General features: G+C 29.9%; 1 protein-coding gene across 5 annotated transcripts in view; it reads left to right on the forward strand.

The window, feature by feature from the left end:
* LOC107448565 (oxysterol-binding protein-related protein 3) overlaps positions 1-17928 on the forward strand; it is a 92088-nt gene that overhangs the window by 62179 nt on the left and 11981 nt on the right. For 3 of the 5 annotated variants that reach the window (XM_016063815.4, XM_016063819.4, XM_016063817.4), the window contains 8 exons: positions 51-258; positions 4834-4973; positions 8922-9038; positions 10440-10553; positions 12550-12628; positions 13569-13744; positions 14421-14495; positions 14727-14864. In XM_016063815.4, the coding sequence (XP_015919301.1) occupies positions 51-258; positions 4834-4973; positions 8922-9038; positions 10440-10553; positions 12550-12628; positions 13569-13744; positions 14421-14495; positions 14727-14864 (1047 nt within the window). The remainder of the gene's footprint in view (positions 1-50; positions 259-4833; positions 4974-8921; positions 9039-10439; positions 10554-12549; positions 12629-13568; positions 13745-14420; positions 14496-14726; positions 14865-17928) is intronic. The other 2 variants (XM_016063818.4, XM_071187898.1) reach the window with 1 other exon arrangement.

A 17928-nucleotide genomic window follows, 5' to 3' on the forward strand; every position in this document is an offset into this window, starting at 1 on the left:
TTATTCCAGTCATAATATTATTTACTAATAGGTACTCATTATTGTTTTAGACTGGTGATTCAGGGTTGCCTATATCTGAGATGGCTCATCTTAGCTGTTCACATCCTTCCTTAGCAAGTAGTGAAGATATGAATCGTCCACATAGTTTATCCGATTCTGTGTCATTAACATTGTGTTCACTACCAGAACCTAGTCTGTCTTCCAGTCCAAATAGTCTTTCTAAGTACAGAGAAGAATTTTTAGTTTTAGCAAAAGAAGGTAAAATCAAAAAATATTAACAAATTTTCATTTCGAAGTATGATGCACAAATTTTAAAAAGTTTTTTTTTTTAAAGCAAAAACAATAATGTATTTAGGTATAATGGAGAAAAAAATCAAATCAAAATTGTATCAAGAAAACTTTTAGAGTGAACTAGGTAATTGGGAAAGTTTCTTAAAATTATTTGAAGATGGAATCAAACAAATACCTAATTCTATTATCTACTTTAAGCTGTCTTCTGAGGTTGTTCTTGCTGCAGTTTCAAGTTTTTTTGCTTTTATGATCAGAAGTATTTTTTGATAATTTCTTTAATTATCAAAAAGAGTACTTTGTAGGATAGATAAAAAAAAGTCATATTTCAAATTAAAACTACGACATTTAATACCATTTTTTGAATGAATTCAAATTTTTTGTTCTTACTTTTTATATTTAGGAAATATAAAGTGTTCAAAAATAACTAATAATTTGAAAATCTATTAAAGAAACAAAGAAAAAGATAGAATTGCATCGCTTGCTGCATTCTGCTTAGAAAACTATACTATTAAATTAGTGACAATACTTGTCAACAGATGGTATTGCTGTTTTCAAAAGGAAAGTTTTCTGCTGCCTATCAGATGATTCCAACTGAAATATTTTTATGGGCTTATATTAGTTTTGTCTTTAGATAAACCTCATGGTTGTAACTAATAATAGTTATTTTGAAAATATTGTTCTAAAGGTTTTTCAGTTAGCAGTGCAATTTGTTAACCATTTTTATAACTAACTTAAGAAATAAGTTGAAATAAATTTTTAGATTTTTAGGAGAATTTAGTAAACTATATATTTTTATCTTCTTTCCTTTTTCTTTAATTTATTTTTAAAATTGTAAGTCATTTTTAGGATACCGAGTAAGTTTATCATATGATATAGTTCTAACAAAAAGTTGTAATTTTACAGTCGTTATATGAATTCATTTTAATGCTTTTTATTCTAGCTTTTTATAATTGTATATAACTTTAATGTAAAGGAAAGAATTTATAATGACATTGCAGTAAGAATAAACTTTTTTGTTTGTTAAAGCAGCTGTTTCAAAACATTTGATGAAACTTATTTCTCATATTTTATTTAATCAGTTTGTCATAATTGTGATAATGTGAGCAGTTTGCAAGATAAATTTTTCATTGACAAACTTCATTGATTATAAACAATTTGTAATAGTTTATGTAAAATGGTATTATGTTTAGAGCACAAGATGAATGTTACCAAAGAATTAGTTAACTCCTTACATCCGTGCATCACGAAAGGACATTTACAAGCAAACTGCAGCAAGTGTCTCGTTTGGTGAAGAGTAAAACATATTTAAGTTTAAATTTAATCACACAATATTTCTTTGAAAACATAAAGGATTAAAAGAAAAAAATACTTATAGAGAAAAAAATTAACAATCAATCACAAGAACCATTTTCTTACCATTAGAATTTATTATCTGCTACTAAGGTAAATTTTCACTTTGAAAATTTTCACTGTTTTTTTTAATATTGACTCTTAATTTTGTAATTTTCGATCTAAAATAATATTTCAAAAACGGCCAATTCTTTCATTAGTTCTTGTTAAGCCACCGACCCTAAAGGAGAAGTAATAAATCAATGACGAATTGAAAAAATGAATGTAATGCAGAACAAAAAATTTAAATAATAAAGAGTAATAATAATTGTAAGTCAAGAAAATATTTACTAATTCAACATTTAAAAACTAGGACAATATAAATGTTTTTTAATGTTAAAGCTAAATCAAAATATTATAATTTACGAGAGTTTTTAATTTTGCGATATCATTGAAAAGAAGGGAGAAAATTAAAATAAAAAAATAGCAAACTGTAAAATTCATTTATTAGTTGCCAAAAGTGCTTAACTTCCCTTCTTGGGAAACATGCAATTTTGAGGTAATCAGCGATTTGTTAACACCTGTTCCTCCTCCACAAACTAATGTTTTTGAATAGAGTTAAAGGGGACGACTCTCCCCCTTTCTATCAATTAACTATGGGCGAGTTAAACTTTAAAAACGACCTTCTGAAAAGTTCCATAGTAAAAGGCTACAAATTCTATGATACTGTCGGAATCATAGGGTTAAATATTATATGTAGTTAAAAGTATCAACTTAAAGTGAATAGAATATAGCAGAATTTTAATAAAAGCCTGATATTGGGTTTAGATCAGTGGTTACCAACTGCCGGCCCTCGAACTAAAATATATTAGCTGTCATTTTTTTGCGGACAATTTTCGTATAAAATCTATATGGGTTTAAAATACTTTTCTTTCGTTAAAAAACCCCTAATTTCTTGGTTTCTGTGAAATTTAAAATACCAACAGTGCAAAAATAATTATTTCTCAGGTTTTTTATCCAAGAAAATATTTAATCCAATACAGAGATAATGTTGCTCTTTTTTATTCCTTTTTTTTGTATTTTGTGAATATAATTTAGCATGTGTGTATCTGACAGTAATATTTAATGTTCCTTCAAACATAAAAGAGTCCTATATAAAATTTTGAAAAAAGTGCGGCCCCGGCCTCATGTAAGTTGGAAACCCCTGGCTTAGATTTTTGTTCTTTCGTATTATTAAAAATATGCAAAAAGTTTTATTTGACAATTTTAAAATAATTTTGGGAAAGAAAAACGTTCCTTAAGAAGATTTTAATTTACATATTTAATTAATTCTAATTTTGTTCCAAAAAAGCTTCTATCAAAGATTATTTTAATTTTTTTCTTTTTTTTTTACCATTTTAAACTTGAAACTTGTTATAAAATATAGCTCAAATTATGCTAAAACTTGTTACTTTTATTCATATTTGCATAATTAGGAAGCTGTGTTAAATTAATTTTTTAAAAGCAGTTTATGTTCATGAATGCTCATTCTGAGAAAATATGATGGAAGTTCACCGGCAGTAACTGTTTTTTTTCATAGCGTCTTTTTCCATAGCATCTGTGCATCTTTACTCTTGGAAATAATCAATTTTCCACATTATTGATGTGTCCAAGCTTAATAATCCCCTTAAAGCAACACAGGGCAATCAAATTGTCATTTTCATGAAAAATGGCCATAAACCATTCCTCCCCCTTGATCTTCATTTCTTTTCACATAAATTTTCTAATAATTCAACTAAAGTTCCCTCAGAAACAAAGTTGTTTCTCTCAGAAACAAACTTTTTGTATTAAAAATAATTATTTTATTTTATTTCAATATGATTAATTTAAGTACTCTTTTTTTCAATAAATTCATAAAAACATGGCATTAAAAGCTTTTGTTAAACTTCCATTTAGTTAACATTTTCTCCTAAATTTTACTATAAAATGTTCTGAAAATAATTAGAAAGCAGTTTTAGGATAAAAGTTTTAAGTTAAAAGAGGCAGTATTTAGCAATTTTTATACCTGCAATCTAGAAGAATAAAGAAAAAATGTCTATTCTATGACCAATTAATGTTAATTTACCTCATCTATTTGCATTGTACCTTATTTATTTTGTTTTCAACTTGTTTCTTTTTCAAAAAAAAAAAAAAAAAGAAAAGAACAGATATTTGATGAATAAAGCCATAGCCTCAGATTATTCAATAATTCTGGTTTTCAAGACTGCCATTTTTTAAAATTATGGGACTCTTATTGAAATTAAATGTATTATTATTATTATACTCGGTTCTGCATTCTGTCTTAATACACTATATTGTATAATAATAGTGCATTTAGTAGCTTAGAAACTGGGAGCTTTAGATTGATCGGTACCAGCTACACTGGAAATAAATAGGGCTTGGTGCAGAATGCTGAGCTCATGTTATTAGTCTGGAAATTGTTAAATCTTAATCTTTGTGACTTTTTTGATTGACAGCTATCTGTTCCAGTACTGGAAGAATTGTGCATTAAACTCATTTAAAAAATTGAATATATAATGGATTTTCTGGCATGCTATCTAAGTTGTTAGGAGTTGTCCTCAATGGTAGAGGTTTATGACGACGGAAAAAAGTTAAGCATGGTTTATGACGAGGGAAAAGTTAAGTGTTGCATTACACATTTTGATGTTAAAATAACATAAATTTGTTAAATCTTTTTTAAAATTAGGCATTTCTTAATTATTGATTAAAATTTTTTACTTTTTTTTAATGAATTCTTTTAATGCTGATTGTGTGAGATACACAATGGAACTTTAAAACTATTATTAGTGACTGTTTTTATTTTGTTGTAAGTTTTACTAAATTTGAAATAATTACTAAAATTTGAAAATTTCATGGAAATACTAGTATAATATTAGTAAATACTGTCTCGATTAGGGTAAAACCACAGTAACTGGTGCTAACAGATGCCCTCTTTGGGACTTAAAAATACTTTCTGTACCCTTTCAATTTAGTTTCTTTTTCAATTTCAGTGATGCTTTTATAATTTCTCAGATATTCAGAAAAATAAAATTTGACACTAAAAATATTAACAATTAGAACTATTTATTAAAAATATATGTTTTGCTGCAGAGGCGTCATTTCAACAACTTAAGTATAGTTTTGTCTATTAGATCATAGCCTGGCTTTAACTGTTTATATATTTCCTCTTTTTAGTTCATAGTGGTCTCAGGTCTGTTGTTCGTAGTTTACAAACAGAAAGGGAGAGATTAAAACAGGTTTTAGAAGCTGAGAGTGTAACATGTAGCAGCAGTAGTGGTGCTCTTATTGCTAGTTTAAGAAATACCCTAAACCAAGTAATTATTTTTCTGTTCATTTTTTTCTTCAACTGTCATATAAAGCAATTCGCATCTCTGTCCAAGCTGCTCAAAAATATTATTTATTTCAACATCAGTTAGGTAATTCTCGAGAAACCAATATAATTTTTTTAAATTAAATTTTGAGGATTAATTTATAAGATGTCCATAAATTGCACTGGAAATTTTTTTTTTGTCTTCCATTGCTTGAGATTCTTTTCAGAACTGAGATACTTTCGTCCCACTGATTTTTAAATCTACAATAGGTTCTCCCAGCTACAATTTTTATTAAAAAAATGTCATTTTTACACAAGGATTTTCTGACTATAAGGAGACAATTTAGTAAAGACTTTAAGGACTTGAGAATTGAATCATGAAACATTCATTCTTTTTATGGCAAATGCTAATTGAGCAGATTAATGATTATAGAATCAATATTCTAGCTATACATATTCAAAAGATTAGATGGATAGGAGAGGGAGTAATTGAAAAGAAAAACCACATGATTGTCTATAACTGTGATAAAAACAAGCACATATTTGAAACTGGCATTATACTGAGTAAGCGAGTAAGACTTTTTCGAATTGACTTTGTAACAATGTCATGTAGACTGTGTAAAATTAGGATAAAAGGAACCTTCTTTAATTATAGTTTAATTAACACTTTTATGCTCCAATGGAGGACAAAGATAGTTTGGAAAAGGAGCTCTTCTACAAGGAACTACAGGCACTCTATGCATTTTGCCTGAAAAATGATGTCAAAATTATACTGGGCAATGCAAATGCAAAAATTGGTGAGGAAAAAGAATTTAAACCAATTATCGGTAAGTATTGCCTTCATGACATATCAAATAACAATGGTAGGCGACCTACTGATTTTGCTGCAAGTAATAATATGGTTATACCAAGCACAATGCTTCAGCATAAAACATTCATAAAATGACTTGGAGTTCTTCTGTTGGAGGCACTTACAATCAAATTGATCATTTCTTAATTGATTCATTACATAAGACAGATATACTGGATGTAAGAGCTTATCGTGGTGCTAACCTGGATTCTGACCATTTTCTGGTCATGGCAGAGGTTAGAGCAAGAATTTCAAACTCCCACAAAACTCACGGTGAATGTCTGGAAAAATATGAATGAAATATATGAAATTGAAAGAAATTAATGATGATATTGATGAAGAGAGTATAAATGATAAATGGAATACATTGAAAAAAATAATCATTGAAGTTTGTATCCAAGTTGTGGAAAAGGTTAAGAAAGCAAAAAGGAAGGACTGGTTTGATAATGATTGTTTCACGGCTGCAAAAAAAAAAAAAAAAAAAAAAAATGAGGCATATGGCAAAATGCTGCACAACAGACATTTAAGAAATTCAGTGCAACAAGGTGTACAAGGATGCAAGAGGAGATGAAAAAGGAATTCAAAAAACAAAAAAGAAGAAATTTTTTGAGAATCTCTTTAAAAATGTTGAACATTTAAGAGATACTAATGAAAGCAGAGCTTTCTTTCAGGAAATCAACCTTGGGTGTAAAGAATTCAAACCAAGAATTACCTCATGTCATAATAAGGAAGGAGTAATATTGAATGATAGAACAGAGGTGTTGAAGAGATGAAATGAGCATTTTGATTGTCTACTGAACAGAGACAATGATGGATGTGAGATACGTACAGAAAACATAAAAACTTTCAGCCAAGATGTGACTGAACCACCATCATTGGAAGAGGTAGCTGAAGATATTTACAAACTTAAAGATAATAAAGCACTTGGTCCTGATGCTATTCCATCCGAATAGCTGAAAAATGGTGGAATTGAATTGACAAAGTACATACATAATTAATAAAAGCAATTTGGGATCAGGAAATAATCCCTGAGGAAGGGAAAATGAGTGTAGCTTGTGTAATACACAAGAAAGGTGATCTTCTTGAATGCTCTATCTGTAGAGGTTTTAGCTTACTTTGTACAAGCTATAAAGTATTTAGACTCTCTCTATTTGTGGAAAAACTGGTTGTAAACTATCTAGGTGGATTTAGGAAAGGGAGATCAACCACTGAGCAAATAATTAACATTTGACAGATTCTAGAGAAAACTAAAGAATTTGGAATAGATACACACCATCTTTTCATTGATTTTAAGACTGCCTATGATAGCATCAATGGAAAAGCCCTCCTTGCAGCCTTGAACGGGTTTAAAGTGCCTAGAAAGTTATTCAGGTTGATTTGTTTGACACTAAATGAAACCAAAATTACAGTTTAAATACAGAGTAATCTGTTAAGCCCAATGGTAATAAATAATGGATGTGACAGGGACTCTCCAATTTAGAGAAAGTAATTAGAGATTCCGACATTAACACCAGGGGAAATATTTTTAATAAATCTGTACAACTGTTGGCCTTTGCTGATGACATAGACATTATTGCTAGAACAGCTATAGCACTGAGACAGGCTTCTATTTCTTTGGAGAAAGTGGCTCTCAAGGTGGGCCAAAGAATAAATGAGAACAAAACTAAATATTTGCCTTGTACTAAAACAAGCTTCAATAACACCCACTCAGAAATTGAAGAATATGAATTTGAGGTTGTTGACAATTTAATTTACTTCGGTTCTGTAATCAACAACAGGAACAATATTACAATGGAAATGCAAAAGAGAATCACTATAGCCAATAGCTGTTTTAATGGAATTTGAAAATACATAAAATCTAATGCTCTTCATAGAAAAGCATAAGTTTTATTATATAAATCTTTTTTAAGATCAATTTTAACATATGCTTGTGAAACCTGGACCATATCCTGTACGGATGAGGTTATGTTGGGTACCTTTGAGAGAAAGGTGTTGAGAAGTATTTTTGGAGGAATTAAAAAAAAATGGTGGCTTAGAAGAGCAAATTTAGAGCTTGATCACTCATGTAATAAACCTGACATTATTAACTTCATTATTATCTCTGTCCAAGCTGTTCTAAAATATAATTTCTTTCAACATCATTAAAGTAATTGTCGTAAAAGCAATATTATTTTTTTTAAATAAAATTTTGAGGACTAATTTATAAGGTGTCCATAAACTGCACTGAAGAAATTTTTTTTGTTTTCTGTTGCTTGATATTTTTAATAGACCTTAGATGCTGATTTTAAATCTACAGTCGGTTCTCTATGCTATAGTTTTTATTTAAAAAAATGTCATTTTTAGTTAAAATGTACAAGTTTGAAATGTGATATACATCAGGAGACAGCATAAATGTTGAGACAAACTTCTAGGGGAGTTAGGCTCATCATCAGGATTAAAATTGCATAGGAACCATTGCCCAGAAATGTCGTCATATGATGCTAGGGATGCTTCCTTATTCTTTAACTGTTTATTCTTGTGCTTCTGACCATGTCATAATAGGGAATCACCCCTAGCCATGTATAACATCATTTCTGGGCATGGGTTCTTATGCCTCAACACCCCTAGAAGTTTGTAACATTTATGCAACCCACTGTTAAATATAAAATTTTTAAACTTTCATATTTCAGCACAAAATAGACAGAAAATCTCATTTAAAAGCAGTCTGTAGCTTTAGGAGCAAAACTAATTTCATATTTGAAATCCCCCCTTCCAATTAGACAAGATCAAGTATTTGTATAAATGCAACAAAAAATTGTTTTCCAGTGTTGTCTTTATAACTTTAAACTTTTATTTCAATCTGTTTTAGATTATGAAGAACATGGTTTAATACTTGACAAAAAAATTTTAAATTTGTGCATTTTGACAAAAAAGTCTGTATCTTTAGGAGTAAAACTAATTTCAGATTTGAAATCCCCTCACTACTTAAATTCAGTTTAATTATTTAATGGTAATTTTCTTTAAATAAGTGTAAGCTTTTATGCATGATTAAGTACATTTACACATTACACGTAATTTTTTCCCCTGTTTATTTTTGATTCATAGAGGAATTCTTTGTTTCAGACTATTCAACAAAACAAAGATCTTAAAGCAAAGCTGTTAGAAATTCATAATATTACTGACGTAAGCAATATTGTTCCTCCAGCAGGTACACCTGCTGGAGATAATGATGAACCAACAGTAAGTATTGGATACATTATTAATTAATTCATTTTTTTGGTATTTGCATAAAGTTCTGATATATTTTTTTAAAATTTTTTAGTTCAAATGATGTGATTAAATTAGATTATTGTAATTATTTTAAATTATTCTACCATAATTATCAATAAAGTCTTCAGTCAGTAATATAACAATAATTAACTTCAAAATATTAAAAAGTTTGCTTTATAAAGTAAGTTTTGTATCTTTTGTTTAAAGTAGAAGTGGACTGAACATTTCTTAATCTTCCAGCATTTGGCTTTTCTTGCTAAATATCAAACTTTTCAGTCTACTGAATATTTCTTCAATCAGAATAACTAGATATTTAAATAGATACACAATACTTTATAAAAAGGCTTTATAGATCTCATACATAAGGAATTAAACAGATAGATGATTAAACCTCCAACTCATTTATTTGCCTGTAGGGATTGACTTGGGAAACTTTGAATTGGAAATGTATTTATTTTTATACCCCAATGAAAGGCATTATTTCTTGTGAAAGATATATTCTTTTGCTTTGAAATGATTTTTAACAAAGTTGAGACTTAAATATCGAAATTAATTGTTGTCTAGCATATCTTACAGAAACTAGATTTGAAACGATTTTATAAAATTTAGAATGGTGTTACACACATCATATCCCCTATAGTAAGCAAAAAAATGTTTTAAAATCAATTTAAAAACTGAAGTATTTTATATACAAAAGTGATTCTAAGTACATAAATAAGAATTTTAATTATTCTTATAAAAACAATACGATAAAATGAGAAAATATTAGAAAATTTAATGCAAAGAAATTTATATCAATAATTGGTTGCTAGCAATCTTTAAAAATTCAGTTTTAAAAGTTGTGTATACATATCTTAATTATACTATGTAACAGTCTTTTGAATGAGATTTACGTGTGCAGAATGCAGGAAATAAAGATAAGGAAGTAACGTTTGGTGTTCTGATCTTTCTCATTTATGATGCATTTAATACATATTAAATAGTTACTATTAATTCATTTTAAATTTTCTTATTTTTTTCTTAAATTATTTTGCAAGAAGAACTATTAAATTATGTTTAAAACATTTCCTTGGATAGTGGGGAGTAACTCTATCAAAAGTGTTCCTACAAATATCAATTTGAAATAGTTTGAAAATTTAATATCCAGATACATTGTAGGAAAAAGTTAATACAGTTTTATACTAGATTAAAGAGAAACAGAAACACTTTCTTCCATTTTGAACCTGAACGTTACACTGTCAAACAGCAATAAATCCTAGGTGATTTGTACTTGCAAGACATCAAATAGAGAACAAACCTTTAACTCTTTCACTATATTAAAAGTAGAACATAAGTATTTGAATTTTGTGTTGTGTGATCACCCTTTTACAGCTCATTCATCAACCTCTACAGCCTTCCCTGTCTCACGAAAGCTCATCTGTCCTGTCTGCTTCTGAATTTTTTGATGCTGCTGAAAACTTCTCTAACTGTAGCACATCTTCTGAGGTAATTATCTATTTTTCATTCCTTTAAATTACCTATATTGCAGTCTTCGCTTGATGTGATTGCAATTTATGTTACCAATTGCTTATTGTTATCAAAATCACCCAGTCTAGTTGTTTTTGTATTAATTTTTATTTTAATCTCTGATCATTACATTGTTTAATGTTATTAGCATTTTTATTTTTATTATTTTATTTATTCTTCTTTTACTCTAGAATTTAAATTCTTTCACTCTTTTTTCAACTGCAAATGGACAGGGGTCTGTTGATTGATAGTTAATGAAACATGAATTTTTCCTCTCTCAGAAAAGTGGGTTTTTATATAAACCAAGAACGAGTGGGTCGTAGTTTTATGCCCTGTTCGCTTATTTAGAGTTCACTTATTTAGAGTTGTATTTGCATGACAAAAAGTGAACTGGTTTAACAATGAAGTAAAAGACTGATATTATAAATCCCTTGGCCAAGAAAACTAAAGTTTTTGATGTGGTGCACCTTTTAGCAACCTCATATGATCAAGTTTCGACTCAGAAACAGTTTCTCCTACACAAGATTTTGCAAAAAAGCTGTCCAGGAAACTGAAAGAAATTAAGAGTTCCAGTTTTGAATGAAAATTGATGAAAACATTCTTGTTGTTTCCACATTAATAGAATCAGAATAGTTATAGATAGCCAGATAGTTATAGAAAAAAAAGATGGATTGTGGAACTGACGAGTCAGATGAAGAATGGTTTGATATTCAACCACCTCCTACAAATGCTGAAATAAGGCATGCAATGAAAACGTTGTAACATTGAGTACAATACCATGCCTATGACTTGATAAAGCATTATGATTACAAATGATCTGTAAATGAGCATCTGAGAAAAAATTTTAGACAATCAACCATTGATAATTTTTTTTTAAATTTATGAATAAATTTCATATGTTAAAGAAAAATTACTGTGCAAAAATATAAAGTGAGTTTTTCTCTTTATTTTTAAACTCAGTATGTGTATCTCAAGTAAATTTATGTAATTTTGTGATTTGTTTTTTGTTATCTGTCTATTAATGTTATCAAATTCATTGTGTCCCAAAGTGTTCGCATTAAATGGAGATTACTGAATTTAAATACGGGATAAAATCAGCGTCTATAAACGACATTTGTCAGGTGACCACTCATTTAAAAAGTTGTAGCTAATGCCCATTATTTTAGTAAAATTTTGACTAGTTTTTTTTTTTTGAAACTAGAAAGCAGGAATGTTTTCAGGCTGCTGGCTCCTAAAATTTGGTCTTTGCTCCTAGAAATTTTGAATAGTCCCTTGGTTACTTATAACTTCTTGAGTTTCTCATATCATTCCATTTTAAATAGTTAAAAATGAGATTAAATTTTAACGATCATTCACATTTTTAACAAAATGAGTCATAGTTGTTATAATTTTGTAAAAATATGTTTTGTACTATTGCTGTTTTCTGTGAAAAATGATACAATTAAAGGTTTAATTTAATTGTTTGCAATTATTATTTTATTTTTTGAATGCTCAATCTGCTCAAAATATGCTACCCTTTTTTTAAAAAAATATTAATGAGTATTATCAAAAGTTTTGCCTGAGACTGATGAAATACTATTGTTTCCAACTTTAAAAATTTTTGAGTTTATTTACATAGTTTTACTATAGGCAATAAACTTTCGCAATCAATAATTTTATTATTTGTCTTATATTTTTTAAGTAATTTTTAGTGCAGTCCATTATAAGCTTTCTTATAGGACAGTTATTTGTTTGCTTCCTGTATTGCAGTTATATGGTTATTTTATTGTTATTTTAGTTACCTAGTTAAAAATTCAGACATACTGTTTAAATCCTGAAAGTTTTCAAATTTCGCAATTGAATTCAACATATACTTGATTATCAAAAAGGGTTATTCAGTCAAAAATGTGCCTTAAAACAATATTATGTATTTTTTAATATTTTTCTTTCTGCAAGTATATCCTACAGCATTTATTGTCTTATATTTTGGTTTTAGGGCTCTTTATCAGAAGAGGGTGGTAGCTTTTTGAGTGATGTATCAGATGAAGGAACTGAATATACTCCTATACCTAGTGGTATTTATGCTTTTATCTATTTTTTTTCTCATTAGTACTATTTTAGTTATGGTACTTTATAACATAATAATCAAAATTTTCTCAAAATTTTTTTAATTCCCAAGCCATTGTAAAGAGACGTGTCAAACATTTGGTTTTCAGCTGAGATTTTTTGGATAATTTTAAGCAGATGACCATCATTAGAGAACTGTGTATTTTTCCTTGCTTGCAACCTCATTCAACATTGTTTAATGAAAACCTTCTCATTCTTTCGGGTGTAAAATTTTTTACAATTGCTTGTTTTGTCACAGTAGCAGGAATATTGTTATTGATGAATGCTTTTAAAACAAGGTACAGTTCAGGTCAATGGTAAAGCATGTTTGTGTGACTTGGTTATTTTTAGGTCATACAAGCATTCAATATACTAGACTCCAAATTAATTGCTCTTCTTATTTTTTCCTCAATGTACTTGGTATTTTCTTGCATTTCAAGAGTTAATTTTCAAGCATAGATTTTTTTTTGCAAAGTGCTGCACTAATAATTATTTGTTAGATGAATTCAAAAACCTTGATTTAAGAGCTCTTAAATATTTTTAAAGTCTTTGACACCTTGTTTTTTAAATTGCCTGTGAGGCTATTTTTATTGACATAAATGAAAAGTATTTAATGAAAATATTTTTTTCCACAGTTTATTATTTTCCGTATCGGAATGAATATTTTATGCCTTTGTCTGTTTAAATGTTCTGTGTCATTTCCATAATTTGGGAAAATCAATTTGCAACTAATAACTTATCTTTTCAAATTGGAAGTTATTTGCTTGAAAAAAAAGTGTGTCTTAAATAACTGCCGTAGTATATAGGTTTATTGCTTTCTTTTTGAAATAAAAGTTCAATTAATAAAGGTTTGGTTTTTATAAATGTGTGAAGTATCTAGTTTTCTATTAGCTTTTTTTTTCATGACAGTGACTGAAGTGCCTCCAACCCCGACCTGTGGTACAGGACGGCGGTCAAAACTTCCAGCTCCTAAACCAGACATGGGAGATTTTAGTCTCTGCAATCTTCTTTTTAAGAATATTGGAAAAGATTTGAGTAAAGTTAGCATGCCTGTCACTTTAAATGAGCCACTCAGTGTATTGCAGGTAAAAACTGTATTGGATGGTTTTTAAAAAATCTATAATTTTTCTTTATTATTTTATTTCTAATTGAGTTAATAATAACTACAATAATTTTTTTGTATAATGTAGAGAACCATATAATTTTGTAATAAATTTTATTGGAAAAATTGGTAACAAACTTGTTTTTCTTGCTGTCTAATTGCCTTAAGATTTGTCAGAAATGAAAAATCCTAAGTTGACTCTTACAAAATATTGACTTTATAATTATGAATTAGCTCAACTTACAAATGTAAACAGGAGAAAGAAGGATATCTTTATAATTTCCTTTAATTTTACATTATTCATGTCTGAATTAAAACTATATTTTTTAAGAAATAGTTATAGTAAAATATTTCATTTGTGTTCTTGAAAACATTATCAGTCATGTTGGAAGTAATGGACTAATTAAATTACTTGCTTTGTTCCAATGTTTTCACTTTTGAGTTAAAATTTTAATTTCTTTTATTCTTAGTTCTAAAATAACTTGTAAGAAAACTTTAAGAGGTAAAGGAGACTGTATTATTTAAACAATAATGAACAGTATTTCTATTATTTATGCTAATCCAGATTTGATGCAAAATATTTCTCTCTACTCTAATTATTTTTAATTTCAAGACTATTTTGACAAAATAGATGTAGTGAACAATTTTTTCATATTTAGCGACTTTGTGAAGAACTTGAATATTGTGAACTTTTGGACAAAGCAGCAGAAACTGCTGACAAGTATGAGCGTATGGTAATAATAATTTTTGAAATATATTGTTTTTTACTCTTGTTCTTGGTTAAAATTTAAAATGTTCCATTTTTCTAGTATTTCATAGGTGTTTAGAAACCCAATTTTAATTCCCTAAAAACTAAGTGTTTTATTAAAAAAAATTCTTAGCATCTAAAATCAATTTTTTATCTGATTTTTTTTAAAATTATTTTCTCACTTTTTTCTATTTTCTTATTATTCTACTTTCTTTAGGTATATATAGCTGCATTTGCTGTATCAGCTTACAGTTCATCTTACCATAGAGCTGGTCATAAGCCTTTCAATCCTGTTTTAGGAGAAACATTTGAATGTATAAGAGAAGACAAAGGCTTTCAGTTCATTGCAGAACAGGTAAATATGTAAAACTAACATAATTCTTTCAGAAATAGTGCCATTTTTTCTTAATTTTAAGCCAATGGCTTCCCTGTTTAAATATCTTGCTTTTCTTGTTATTAAAAGGAAATTAATGAATAATGTGGTACAATTACAACAATTGTACCTTGCTATGCTCTGAGTGTATGCTCTAAGTCTATACAATTTTGCTTTAAGTCCTCTTGTTAGTTGTGTTGTAGAAGTTTTGAAAAAGGAATACCATCCTAGGTGCTGGCCATAATGTCTGACCAGGGTCGAAAGTATGTGGCATTTAATCCATGACCATTAAATGTAGAGCCCTGAAAAACAAGGCTTGGTGCTTGACTATGGCTGGTTGATGTGCTTTTTTTATTTTAATATTTGCATTAAAAATATATGTCAATGAAAATATTATTCAATATTTTTAAGGCATCAACAACATTGAAATTTGTTTAATTTAATAAAAAGATAAATTTTTGAAAAAAGTTCTTAATTTTATTTTTTCTAGAACATTGCAGCTAATTTTGGAATTACAAATATCTTTCTTTTTTATTAAACCTTGAAAACAAATAAAAAATATTTTTCTTCAGTTAAATCAATTGGGTTTTTCCTTTTCAATTATCAACTTCAGTTTGAGTATTGTATTAGTTCTTCAGGCATCTTTACTAAAAATGTTTAATAAAGTAAAACAAGTAAAATTGTTTTTCACTAGCACAGTCTAACCTTATTAAGATGTTGTGAAAGAGTAGCTAGGAAAAATCTTTTCATAGTAAGCCAAATTTGTTTTTACCTATTAAACAGCAAAAAGCATTGATGTGGATTTTAGAAACAAAACACTAAAGCAAAGATATCAAAGAATTTAATTGATATCTGCAAGAAAATAATTAAAAAATAAAACTTAAAAATATATCATTTTACGTTAGACTTAAAAAAAATCTTTTATTAACTTTAGCTTGAAATTTTGTGTTTTACAATAATCTGTTTATAAAATAATCTACTTTTCCCACATTGTCTGAAGCATTATTGGCATTTTCTTACTGAAATACAAACCACCAAATGAAACTGCTCATCAAAGTATGACAATTTAAAATGTATGTATGACAAAAGATAGAAGTAGGATTTTTCGATCCTGCATAGCATTTGGGTATATACCTCTCTATTGGAGGAATAACAGGGTGATTTTCATACCAAAACCAGGTAAGGAGAATTATTTTGAGGCTAAATCATTCAGACCAATCAGCCTCACTTCCTGTCTGTTGAAAGCGATAGAAAAGCTAATTGACAGACACCTCAGAGACACTGTGCTCATAGAAAGGCCACTGTCCTCCACACAGCATGCCTATCAACCAGGCAAGTCTACAGACACCGCTCTGTATGAGCTCTCCTACCTGCTTGAGAAATCTATCACAGATAAGGAGATGGCTCTCGCGGTTTTCATTGATATTGAAGGTGCGTTTGATAAAGTCCCTGTTGAGACTATCATCAATGCACTTAGGAACAGAGGCATAAACTCAATAATTACCAGATAGATAGCGAATTTGCTTTCCTCTAGGTATGTTTGTTACTCTCTATTGGGTGCAAGCATGAAAGTGCATGCAACTGCCGGATGCCCCCAGGGAGGGGTTTTGTCCCCTATCCTATGGTGTATGGTAATGGACTCCCTGTTAGTTCGGTTAACTGTTCTTGGCATTCCCTGTATCGGGTACGCTGATGACGGTGTTATTGTTGTCAGAGGCAAACATGGAAAAACTGTCTCTGATATCATGAATAATGCACTCCTAGAAGTAGCTAGATGGTGTTTTAAATCAGGCTTATCTGTCAATCCATCCAAGATAAGTTATGTAGCCTTCACACGGAAAAGGCAACTTGATCTAGGTAATGTATACTACCTGGACCATAAATTGGAACTCACGGAGAAAGTCAAGTTTCTCGGGGTTTATTTTGACTCCAAACTAAATTGGGATCTTCAACTTGAATACTGAACCACCAGGGCCAGAAAAATTTTCTGGTCTTGTAGAAATGCTATTGGTAGAACATGGGGACTGTCCCCCAAAATAGTCTACTGGATATACTCAATGATTATTAGTCCTATCATCACTTATGGCGCAATCGTCTGGTGGTCAAGGACTAGATTGAGCTCCGCAAGGTCTAATCTTAACAGACTACAAAGAATGGTCTGTGTAGCCCTGTCAGGCTGTCTCAGGACCACTCCTACAGCTGCTCTAGAGAGCTTACTTGGGCTTCTTCCATTGAACTTACGCATTGAAGTTGAAGCTCAGACAGGCGTAAAGTGTCTTATGTACCTTGGCCTATGGAAAGAGAATTCCAAACACTTGTCATGGGGACATATTGTTTCACAAGTGAAGGATTTATCCTCTTTTATTATGCCTAGTGATTATATGTCACTAAGATACGCTTTTCACAAGCCCTTCAAGATCCATTTTCCTACTAGAGATGAATGGTTTAATTCTCCTCGGTGGCTTAAAGGCAAATGCCTGATATGGTACACTGATGGTTCAAAGATTGGTGCCAAATCAGGAGCAGGAATTTATTGCTCCAATGATGGTACCAAACTTCACTTTCCCCTGGGAAATTATGCCACCGTTTTTCAGGCTGAGGTCTATGCCATTATCTTGTGCTGCAAGTTATGCATAGACAAAGGATATCAAAATACGACTATCCGCATCTGTTCTGACAGTCAGGCTGCTCTCCTATCACTGTCAAGGTGTAAATTCACCTCTTTGTTAGTGTGGGAATGCTTCTCGGTCCTCTGTGACCTGTCTGCTCATAACAAGGTATCCCTGCATTGGGTACCAGGACATATGAGTATCGGTGGAAATGAGCTAGCTGACGAAGCAGCACGGGCTGGCTCAAATGCAATTTTCTGGGGCCCTGAACCTGCACTGGGAATTTCTCCCTCCTCATTTAGGGCAACCATATTCAAGCTCTACGGCAAGATCGCCCATGAGCAGTGGCGCGCTGCTGACGGTCGAAGACAAGCTAAGGAGCTGAATCGAGACTGTCCTAGTGTACGTCAAAAGGAGCTCTTAAAGCTTAACAGAAA

This window comes from Parasteatoda tepidariorum, chromosome 11, assembly GCF_982258835.1.
Source record: "Parasteatoda tepidariorum strain Cologne lab strain chromosome 11, Ptep-v5.0, whole genome shotgun sequence".
NCBI lineage: Eukaryota > Metazoa > Arthropoda > Arachnida > Araneae > Theridiidae > Parasteatoda > Parasteatoda tepidariorum.